General features: G+C 37.7%; 2 protein-coding genes across 2 annotated transcripts in view; both read right to left on the reverse strand.

Annotated features, from left to right (window-relative positions):
* Window positions 1-2634: 2634 nt before the first annotated feature.
* The window catches only part of LOC145484472 (polycystin-1-like protein 2), a 20018-nt gene continuing 10718 nt past the window's right edge, over window positions 2635-11934 (reverse strand). Inside the window, exons 7-11 of the mRNA XM_081463094.1 lie at window positions 8963-9673; window positions 8446-8682; window positions 5748-7025; window positions 4932-5100; window positions 2635-4727 (exon numbers count right to left, since the gene is read on the reverse strand). Of these exons, the coding sequence (XP_081319220.1) occupies window positions 3484-4727; window positions 4932-5100; window positions 5748-7025; window positions 8446-8682; window positions 8963-9673 (3639 nt within the window). The 3' untranslated portion in view covers window positions 2635-3483. The remainder of the gene's footprint in view (window positions 4728-4931; window positions 5101-5747; window positions 7026-8445; window positions 8683-8962; window positions 9674-11934) is intronic.
* LOC145484368 (uncharacterized) overlaps window positions 11362-11934 on the reverse strand; it is a 7532-nt gene continuing 6959 nt past the window's right edge. Inside the window, exon 4 of the mRNA XM_081462987.1 lies at window positions 11362-11934. This exon is cut by the window's right edge and continues 440 nt beyond it. Within this exon, the coding sequence (XP_081319113.1) occupies window positions 11362-11934 (573 nt within the window).

The following is an 11934-nucleotide window of genomic DNA, read 5'->3' on the forward strand; positions in this document are numbered from 1 at the left end:
AAAGGGGGGGGGGGGGGGAGGGTCGATGAATAATGAAAAAAATACCTAAATAAATGAAACATGCGGCAAGGAGTTCCTACATTTCATGCTAGGTAAGATTTACAAGCTGCTGTCATAGCGAAAGCAGAAAACAAAAACAAAGAAATGAAAAAAAAAAAAAAAAAATCAAAAAACACCTGATTCAGTCTTTAACACCGTTTTCATAAATCCAGACATATATATATATATATATATATATATATATATATATATAAACGGTTATAAAATGCCTCAAGCCAACAAAGAATGCCACTGCGTCAGGAGGATCAATGAAGATTCACAGTCCAAGCCTCACCGCAAAAATGAATTTAAAAAAATAGGAGATCTTAACACGAGTGGCCCTTTTCCAACCGGCACCTTACTGGTTTCGTGGGATGTGGTTTCAATGTTGCCCAACATCGATAACAAACTTGGTCTTACTGCAGTTAGGAAAGCTTTGAATGCTAGGGAAAACAAAATTCCGTCTACATCCTGCATATTAGAAGCCGTAAAAATCTGTTTGAAAAGCAACCATTCTGTTTTTAAGGAGAATTTCTTTCTTCAGATTCATGGCACGGCCATGGGTCCAAAAAATGCATGTAGTTATGCCGATCTAGCCATGGGTGAAATTGATCTTAAAGCTAAGTTTTCCGGTCCGATAAAGCCGTCCTTGTGGTGGCGTTATCGTGACGATGTCTTTGATCTTTGGCAGCAAGGCCTTCCTGCCTTACATCAATTTACTGATTACATTAATTCTCTATACCCTACTATTAAATTCGAGTTAGTTTTTTCTGAACGTGAGCTTCACGTACTTGATCTTACTTTACATCTTGTGGATGGGTTTAGTAGAACTGATGTTTATTCTAAACCTACAGATAGTCATTTATATCTTCCACCTTCTAGCTGCCATCCCAAGCATGTCTTCAAGGCTATTCCTTTTGGAGTAGCGACTAGATTGAAGAGAAATTGCTCTGAAGAAACTTTCCTTGCCGAGAGAACAGTTGAGTACAAGGGTTATCTTGTTAATCAGGGTTATCCCTCCAAATTAGTTGACGATCAATTCTCCAAAGCCTCCACCATTTCTAGGAATGATTTACTACGGCAACGCGGAAAACAATCGAAGAAATTATTTCCATTTGTTCTCACATTTAATCCTAATTTGCCTAATGTGAGTAGCATAATTAGAAAGCATTTGTTGATTTTGCAATCCAACCCTAAATTGAAAGAACTTTTCCCTCAAGGCTCTATCATACCATCTTTTCGTAGAACAAAAAACTTGAAAGAATTATTAGCACCATCTCGTTTTAAAACCGCCGATGAGGGACAAACAATTCAGCCAAACAATGGCTGCTTTAAATGTGAAAGAAATAGATGCGATCTCTGTCGAAATTTCTTTGTTGAATCTAAATCATTTCTAAGTTTTAAAACGGGCAGAAAATACACCATTCATTCAAGGCTTTCTTGTGATTCTAAAAACGTGATCTATTTAGTTTCCTGCAAGAAATGTCGTTTACAGTACATAGGATCAACTACCACCGATTTTCGGGTTAGGTTTCGTAACCACAAGTCTGCTATGCTCACAAACAAAACCACTTGTGAGGTAGCAGTACATTTCAATAAAATTCCACACTCCTTGGATGATTTTGAATTCCAATGCATTGATCAGGTGCAGGCCCCTAATGACTCAGACGAGATCGATAGGTTTTTAATTACGAAAGAGGCTTATTGGAGTGCTCAACTGTTCTCTTTGGCTCCCCATGGCTTAAATAAAAGAAAAGAATTTCACTCCAAAAAGAGAATTTGTTATAATTAACTTTCTCTTGTGTAAATATGCGTCCGCGCCATAAGGCAGTTCAAAGGCCCTTCCTTGGATTTTGTCAGCTTTTTGGGTGTTAGGTATGCTCAAAGGCCCTGCCTGGGATCTTATTACAGCTTATTGTTTAAGGGCCCCTCCAGGGATTTTGTTGTTTGTCAACCCTTTAATGCTCCAAAGGCCTCGATTTGGGATTTTGTTATTAACTTTGTCCAGCGTAAACGTAGGTTTCTTCTTTTTTTTTTTTTTTTTTTCAACTGCTTATCTTTGCAAACTATTTTTCCCGTTATATTTACCGCATTGCAAGAGTCCGTTTTATCTATTTTAACTCTTTTAGTTTTTAGGTTGAATTTAACCTAGTTCTGCAATTATCACGCTCTATAATGTAATTTATGCACAGTATTGTATTCTTTTCGTTTGGTCTATTAATTATCACCCTGTATGACGCAATTTATAGTACAGCATTGTATTTCTCGTTTTGCATTTTCTTCCTGTATTGTATTAATCACGATGTATTAATAGCACAATATTGTATTTTTCATTTCGTTACGTAATCTCCCACACTGTAACCGTATTTAAACTTAGTTTTCGTCCTTTTTCTCTTGTAACTGATGAAGGTCTAAGACCGAAACGTTTTTCTATTAAATTTTTAACTTTGTAACTTTTTTTACCGTCAGAAGTTGTCCGTCCTTGCTTTATCAAACGTTTATATATATATATATATATATATATATATATATATATATATATATATATATATATTAAAGTGAGAGCATCGAACGCACTCTCATAATCTCTGGTTACTACTAGTATTTAATCTAGAAACGCCGCTTAAAAAGGTATTAGGGAGTTTAAGTAGCCACGACGGCGACGCCGAGGACAACGTCGATTAAAAAATGACTTTATATTTTACCTACGAATCTCGCGATACCCTAAAGTCATTTACTTTGTTTATCACCGACAAAACTTTCACGAAACTGAATCTGGGACACAGCGATAAACTTGAAATAAAAATTTTTAAAAATCAGTCCTCGTGGTTCACGTTCTCCAGACAACGCAGAATTTGGTCATTTCACGTTGTTGTTTTGCCGAGGACGGTAAAGAAATGTGCCAAGAATTATAACGCACGTGCAAAGCCATTGTTCTCCTAATTAAATCTTTTGTTTAGCGACGTTCCCGTTGCCGTCGCCGTCGTGGTTTTCTTAAACTCCCTATTTTACATAAAACGTGGAGGTGGTTTTTACTCTTTTGGATAATGCCATGTAAACTGTTATACGAAGTTTTTTATAACTAGAATATCGTCTTGACAAAGTATAAGGTAACAAAAGGCTTTTTGCCCGGCAGGGATTTAGTTACTATTAAAATCTCAAACTTCAGAATGGCATTGATCAGTCAATAACCATCTAAAGTAGTAACGTAAAGGAAACTATTTATAGGCTGAAAACCGCTAACCTAACGACTCTTAATACGACTTAAACGACATAGATTAATTTCAGGAGATGTCTCTCATTACGTCTCTAATAATGTAAACACAGGTCAACTGGAATACAGATTATCACATTATTTTTCAGCTACCTACCGCCGTACAGTACTAATATAAAGCATGATGTGGCGAGTAAGCATTCGTAATGATGTATTTTTTAATTTCAAATTTATTTCTGGGTGTTTTCTGTTTTAGTCTTGCAATTAAAACCAAAAAAAAACTTTTCAATAAACTTTCCCATGATAGACGCTTCTTTTACTTTCTCGTCGTCTTCCTTCACGTCATGTAAATTTATATCAATAATAGATACAAAAATATTGACAAGAAGAACTGCAAGCGTCAGCATAAAACTGACAGCAAAAAGTGAGGTCAAAACTCTATTGACATCATTGGTTTCAACGAAGTGTACTGTTTTACCCAGCGACATTTCAAACTCAGAAGCGAACGAGCGAAGAAAGGATGAAAACGAAAACACAGAGCTACCAAAAGCCAAATAAGCAAAATGAGCATGTGCCACAAAAAGTATACCAAAGAGGGCACAAAATGAGAAAATGTCGTGCCTCGCCGTAATAATTGTCCATGCTAAGATTTGCACATGTGGATTGAGACGAACAAAATGAAGAATTTTGCAAGTGGCAATAAATAAGGCGAAAGAGAGAGCAGCATTTTCAACCTCAGTCCAGAAAATTGCAAACTGGAAACTCACTGTCACAAACGGGTTCTTTCGAAGTTCTTGTATGCTCTCATGCATAAATTTTACCTTTATAATGTAGAACACAATGGCAAGTGAGGCACTCGTAATCTGTGCAATATCTATCCAGTTCCACATAAGTTTAAAAAATGCACATCCTTGGCGATATAGTCTGACTAAAAGGATGACGACATACAGCAATACCACCAGTATAAACAACAGTTGGCACGTTATATAAAAACTGTAAGATAGATTTTGGAAATTAAACAGCTTTATCGTGTCAATCTTCTCGTAAGTAAGCCCAAATCCAAACGGTAGAACCTCATAATGGTAAGTTACAATGCTCATTAAATTAGTGTTTAAGTTCAAAACTTGGAATTCAAGTAAAACGGCCCTTGCTCTTCTGTCAATCCAGTCCTTGTCTTTGACGCCTTCCATCATACGGATAGCAGTTGGTTTATCATACCCAAGGTCAAGAACATACCCACCACCGTCATATAGATGATGCTGTGCCCACGAAGGCAAGTTATTGAGCTCTTCTGGTGACGAATAACGCCATGGTCTGGGACAGAGTTGTGACAGGTTGGCCCAATCCTGCTGCGCGTCTGACAAATGAATCCAATGTGGGAGATAGAGACGAGTTGTATCCTCCTCTGACATCGAGTAGAAATCGTAGCACTTGTCAATGATCGTCTCAAACTCTTTCATCACTCGGCAAGAATCTAATTGAAACAGGAACATTAAAATTAGATAATCCTGCTGCGGTTACGAATGTTTATAATTGGAATGGCTTTCAGTAGCTCAAGACCATAAGTCTCTTCTGAATTTATCTCCTAGTAGTTGCAAGATATATAACGTTGTAAATACCAACCAACCCCCTCCCCCTCCCCCCCCCCAAAAAAATTATTATAATTAAAATAATTTACCTTCCTGTATCCTCAGCTGTCGAAGTCGTGGCATTCTAATTAGTATTGAAACTTTGTTTCCTATATACTCTGGTGTCTGTTCCTGTTGGCCATTGTACCATTCACCGGCATATGATTCGTGGATGAACTTGTGCAACATGTAAATCCATAGTTTTTCGCCGGTGTTTACCTAAAGGAGATACAAGGAGGTAAAAAGTAACGAGGAAAAGTAAGCTTTCAACCTTCAACAAATCAAAATTTCGAATGAGGCCTAAAACTACTGTTGAAATTGCAAGTAGTAATTAAAAGTAGTTTCAGCCTCATTTGAACTTTTGTATCGTTTTTTGTTCGTTTGTTTATTGTTGAATTATTGTTATCGTTGTTTTTGGACAATGCCGCTGAAGGACAGTATTTAAAGATTATCGAGGTTTTTTAGTTGACGAAGTTTGTAAAATTAATGTTTTCGGTATCTAAATTGATGTATTACTGTTTATGTGGGGATAAAATCCGTCTTTATCATTCTTGACTGTCTTCAGAAAATAAGATTTCCAAACAAATAAAAGGAATGCGAGCAACCGAGCAATGGGAATGTTTGGAGTAGTTCAGACATGATAAACTGTTTTTAAAAAAAAATGCTTCAATATCCTTACAGAGTTTATTGACATATTGACGGTTTTCCCTCTACAGGCTATGAGATGTACCAAATATCGTATTCTGAGGAGAAACAAACCCTACGATGGACATCAACTGATGATTGATCACGACAGCCATTATCACATCCAGCTCTCTTTTCCATAACACTAAATGCTGTCAATGATGATTTTGATCAACACAAACCTTGTCGAAGTAAGTAAAGCTATCTCGGGTGCCTTTATTCATCAGATATCTGTGATAATCTTTATCCCCATAAGTAACTGTCATCAGCAACACATAGAAGACCATGAAGGCAACAAACTGTCTTGCAAAACGAAAAAACGTTGCCCTTTGTAATTGATACGCACGCAGCTCCTTCATCTCCTCTGTAAACGATGATCCAACGCTATTACTCGCCTCGTCGGGAGATTTCGGCCTCCTGGAGATGATAATCAACAGAAAAGTAAAGAATAAAACTTTGCACGGTTGCCAGATGAAAACATCCTTGATACAAGAGACAACCACAGAAGCCAGCCATTGATCTGCAATTTCCTTCCCCCATTGCAGACTGTAAAATACTGTTATAGTGGCAGAAGACACTATCGCCGCAATACAAAGAAACCAGCCGAGATACAACAAAGGATGGGGCAGCAAACATTGTCTGTCAGCCCAGGATTTCTTTGAAACATTACTTTTAGTGGCTGTTTCTTCTTTGTTCCCTCCACTCTCGAACGTTTTAGCCTTTCTGTAACGGAATAACACAGTTATCAACACACTTGCTGGGGCAACAATCAACGAACTCTCAATTCCAATAATGAATTGCCTGAGTGATATTTTCAACGGTCCAATCTGAATCACCTCATCGGAAACTCCAGTCACTTGATAAAACATTGCGTTACATGCCATCGCCAAATATAAAAAAGAAAGGCAACACGAAGCTCGTTGTACACGTGTAAATGGGTTACGCGGTGGTCTAGTGATGACAGAGGCCCAGAGATGATAATCCGCGAGGTCCACTGAAGAGACAGAGTAAAACATTTTTTTTAATCCAGGACCGTGATGATTTGGATCGTTGAACATTAGGGTAACCTTGGTCGATCCATCACCTTTGTGAAGTGAAAGCCAATTGTTGTGGAAAAAATACCACTTCTCGCCTGTACTTTCATCAACAATGCAAACTTCATCCAGAAACCACGATGAATTCTTCCCAGAATTGTCATGCCACATTTCTATTTTAATTACATTTCCGAGCGATTTCTCTAGATGGAAAACAAACCTATTGACGCTTCCTCTTCCAAACATCTTCCTTCCTGGTGGAGAGCTTTTAGTTAAATTAACGGCCTCTAGAGTATCTTCAGTGCCGTAGATTTTAATGAAAACGTTAGCCGTCGACCCAGCATTACGCCAAACGCCGGTAGTTACAGTCAAATAATAAGTGTGTATGCCACTGACAGTCGGTGTAACGTGTACCGTCGGGCCCCGCTACCAAGAAAAGAACAATTTTACTCGTTATAACTCAGCTAAGCTGTGCTTGATAGAAACTGATATTTTTATACATCATTTTTCAAAGTTCATGTTAGTTTCACCTGAAATGAGTCAGAAGTTTACGTGTATACAATATTAAGGAATAGATCGAATAAATGGCCAATTACCTCTATGAGACGCGCCCGCAGGGAACCATGGTAGTTGTATTCATCAAAGCAAATATCCAGTCCAAGACGAGAATACAACTGCCATGATTTCCTGAAGAGGGAATTTTCCATTGCAGAGATGCAATCTTTAACGATTCTTTTTAATCGGCGCCTATTTAGGACTAGCGACTTTCAAGGTGAGAATGAGCATCATGCGCCCACGCAGTAATAAGTTAATGATCGTATGTAACGTCTCTTGCTTAATAATAACTAATAGTAATTGGACCGAATGGAGTACAATTCAGGGAGTAATCGCGCGAGTAATTTTAAAATCAGACAAGCGCGAAGCGCGAGGCCGATTTGAAATTACGAGCACGATTACTCCCTGAACTGTATGACACGAGGTCCAACTACTAATTAATCGTATCTATAACAAATTTCAGAAATAAAAATGTCTTTTAGCAACTTCTTTTGAGCAGAAACGTCTGTAACGCTTTTCGTATGTTTTGAAAACTGTAGGAAACAGTGCGAAGGAAGCCATTAAAGTGCGCGTAATTGACGTGGGAATCACGTAAGTAACCAATTACAGGTAGCCAATTACGAAAAGGTCAAATTTGCGCGCGGAGAACCAATCACAATCGAGAATTTTGTTAAAGATACGATTAAAACATAAATAATAATAATAATATTAATAATAATAACTTTAGTTAAGTGTCAAATGTATTTAGTACTATTAATTAAATGTGCTAATCGGAGACACTGTAAATAAATAAACAAATATTTCAAATATAACATAAACTATTAAGAATCCCAACCGGTTGGAGGCTGACCAGTTGGCTATTTACACAAAGCGGTCGAGGAGTTGAACTCGAGGGCTACCGAGAACAAATTCAGATAGCGGTAGGGCGGATGATTTGAACCAGGGACCTCCAGATTTCAAATCCAGCGCTGTAAACCACTCGGCCACGCCGCCTCCTCAAAAGACTCCTGCTTAAAAGACTTAAGAATACGCGCTTGTCCAAATCAGTCTTTTTTGCGCATTTTGTAATGCGGTTAAGGCAGGTGGTCTTCAGAGTCACGCTTCGGTGCTTTTATCTAAATTTTTTGTTCACTTCTTTCGTCTAAAATTAGCATCAGAACTTCTTCCATGGATAAAAAAACATCGAAAGGAAATAAATATGATCGTATCTCCCAAAATAAATATGGAAGCTTTTGATTTAGATAAAATTGGCCAATGCCGATTGTATCTCGGATGCATCTATAATATCCACCTTTCTTTCGTCAAACATATCAGCCTTTCTTGCCCAGATTACCACCAAGATATAGACACCAAAAATAGTACAGACTGTTGCAAGAACCACATAATTTCCTGTTTCTTCAAGTCTGGTAAATTCTATGAACACTTTGTCGAAGTCTATCTGATTTGGAGCAATGACAAAGCCGCCAGCAAAAGCTGTGAGATGATTGCATCGACACTGGAGTATTTGGTCGTTCGTGTCATCTCCAACCTAAATAAAAGTAAAAACGTTTGCATGCAGTTCGTTCCACATCACATATAGAATATTCAACTATGAGGTGAAATATCGGTTACTAGTGTGAACCGAGGCATGCGCCTGTAATCGTGGTTCATCTTATATGGGTGTCAAAGTGAAAGTGTTGTTGCAGCCTGCCAGTTGGTAACACGGTCAGTCCATAAAGTTTGTCAGTAGGTAAGGTAGGCAGCGAATGAAATTTGTGTTTGATATAATTCTAAGCCATTTTTAGTCAAGAATATTCTTTCCAACCAACCTTACACCCATCTTTAGTCCACTTGTCCTGCGTCAATGAGAAATAGTAGCAGCTGTACTTGCGGACACTGACGCTATAGTTCTGGTCAGTGCTAGAATTGTATGTCAATGTTCTGTTGTACTCAATTCCTTTCAATGGAGGTGGCTTAGGTTCAACACAGTCTCTTTTCTTTCGTCTTCTTCCAAAACACGAGCGTCTAACTCGAGTACGATTCAAGTCACCACTTTCGGCGTACAACACTCCGACGTAATACGTACCTGCCTGTTTGAAGTTTGCAGTAGACATGATCTTAAATGGATTCCTTGAGCACTTTGCTGCAAACCGACCACTTTCGTTGACCCAGTTACAAGACGAATAATCAGGTACAATGGCAGTATAACTGTAACTGTTTACCGTTGGGCGTTCTCCATATTTAACATATACTACCATTGTGACACTAAGGTTTGTTGGTTTCACCTCAAGGATCATAGAATCAGAAACATCCGTGAGCTCCAAAGTGTGGTATCGCATCATTAGTGGTCTGATAAAGAAGTAGTTCTTTGAAGAGTTAATTTCAGAATTAAGAGGTATTTTGATGTCGATATCTATATTATTTCCTCCAACGGGTAATACTGTTCCTTTACTGTCTGAGAATTCAAGACTCAGTATTTCCGACTTTATTTGTTGGTAGCTCACGTCCCAGCGATATGGATTAAACGTCGTGCGAATCATCTGTAGAATGAATTCACACATAGTTTAATAATCAATTAATAAGAAATAGCTTAGGAAATCAAACAAGAAATAAAAATTTAATGTTACTATTAATGTAAAGTTTCGGATAAGGCAGATCATTTCATGGAAATGAATCAAATTTACGTGCAGATTGACTGTTAGGTAGTGTTGTTATGGTAATAAAGTAACTGTCCTTGTCAACTCAGTTTTTTGACTGAGGCCCGTCTTCCCCAATACGACTCCAGATGAATAAATTGATCCACATTTAGAGTACGTAAATTGGGGAGTTTCATACTCAAAACAAATGACACCAGCCACTCTGCTTATGTCAGACCAGACCAACCTTGAACTATGAGAATTAATGCACGGTTTGGCTGCTTTTCGTGCTTTTGTCGCAATGATTGACAGTTAAGACATAATGGGGTCATTTTGGTGAAATCGCAGAGGGCAAGCGTGTCTAAATTAGCGCGACAAGTCAAATGATCAATTTAACCTCTAATTTAGCTGAATTTGGCTCGTTCAATTCATTTCCACTGACTTCAACGGCCTTTACAAGCATGGCAAGGCTTTTTTTTTTATGTACAGTATCTTACTGATTTGCCAAAAACATTCCCGTAGATTTGAACCCCCCCGTTCGTGTAACCTGTGATTTTTTGTTCCTGTTTCTGTTTCTTTGCTTCCCTAATGGCAGCAGCTTGTAAATCTTACCTGTATGAAATGTAGAGAACGTATTGCGGCATGTTTCATATATTTATATATTTATTCTTATTTATAGGTCACTTACTCATAATTAAGGCTTACTTTGCTTGAAGTTTAACCGATTCCCGATGTAGAAAGCTTTTGTTCAGTACATTTAGGACGATTCAGGTCATTAGAAAGCTATAGATCAGCTCTCCGTCGGGGTTTTGATATGCGTACGTTTGTATTGATTTAGACTCGAATTTCATGTTGAAAGCACTCTTAATTAAACTGCACAATTCATGATTCAATGAAAAGACCGTGAATTTAATCTTTCTGGCCTAAAAAGGCATTCACCCTGAGAGTCATTTCCCTTTATTTGAGCTACGATAAGCCTTATCGAAGCTAGCTCTAGGACACAATTGTATCAAGATTATCAGTGGCAAGTCAAATTCTAAGGCTGTTTGTCCGAATACAGACACATATATACATATATAGTGCTTTACGGCCGTAATGGTGTTTAATATATAGAGGATACTAGGAGTTCTCAATGAGAAGTGAGTGCTGCCGTTAGTAGCGTGTTTGTATGTCAATATGACAATGGAAACTGCAACAAAAATATAACTTATTTTATTTCTTAAACAACATAGTTACATGTACTTTGAACCTATAAATGCTTGTAAGAGTAAAAAGGAACATATTCGTTTATTTCAAAGCAACATGTAATGAACAGTGTTGTTTTGTATAGGTGAACTGTACTGTTTTGTATAGGTCAATATGCAATGAACAACGGGCCTTATCGTCTATAGGTGAACTAATCAGGACTATATATTTGGTCTGACAGTTTAAGTTACTTTCTTATTGTAGGTAAATACAATGTTTTTTTCAAGGCTAGTAACAGCTTGGTGTTGATCTTTAGAAGGATGAGTGACACTGCCTAACGCAACATGTAATGAACAAAGGGCCTTATCATGGATAGGTCAACTATAGCTTGTCAAGATGGAAATTGACTATATATTTGGTCGGACAATTTGGGTTACTGCTTTGGTACGCTTATTGTAGGTAACTACAATGTTGTTTAAGGCCAGTAACAGTTTAAAGAAGTCATGCTTAGAAGGATCAGTCAGACCCTCTGTGTTAAACAATTGCGAGATGACTTTGTTAAAAAGTGTAAGAGACAACTTTTCCTTCTTTGGTGTGGTTAGGAAAAATACTTGAGCATAATACTGACTGGGACAAAAGTCTTTCATCTGTTGCATATTACAATTACTACAAGTAATAATGTCTGAGTTGTCATCATGTTCGATCTTCTTATTGCATTTTATACAGGCCACGTATGTGGACGTTGAAATTACACCTGCTACAGATCCTTCCACAGTTGCAGTGATAGAATCATCAGTTAATCTCGGTGCTAAAGCTAAAATATCAGTATGTGGCTCTGTTTGCTTAATGGCAGTGCCACTTTTGGCAGTATTTATGTATAGTTGCTTAGTAAGGGCATCTTTCTTTACTCGTACATTCTCAAAAATGTGTGTCATGCCTTCTTCTACTTGCTCACAAAATTTCTCCCAAAATACTATCTT

Source organism: Orbicella franksi, chromosome 4, assembly GCF_964199315.1.
Source record: "Orbicella franksi chromosome 4, jaOrbFran1.1, whole genome shotgun sequence".
Lineage (NCBI taxonomy): Eukaryota > Metazoa > Cnidaria > Anthozoa > Scleractinia > Merulinidae > Orbicella > Orbicella franksi.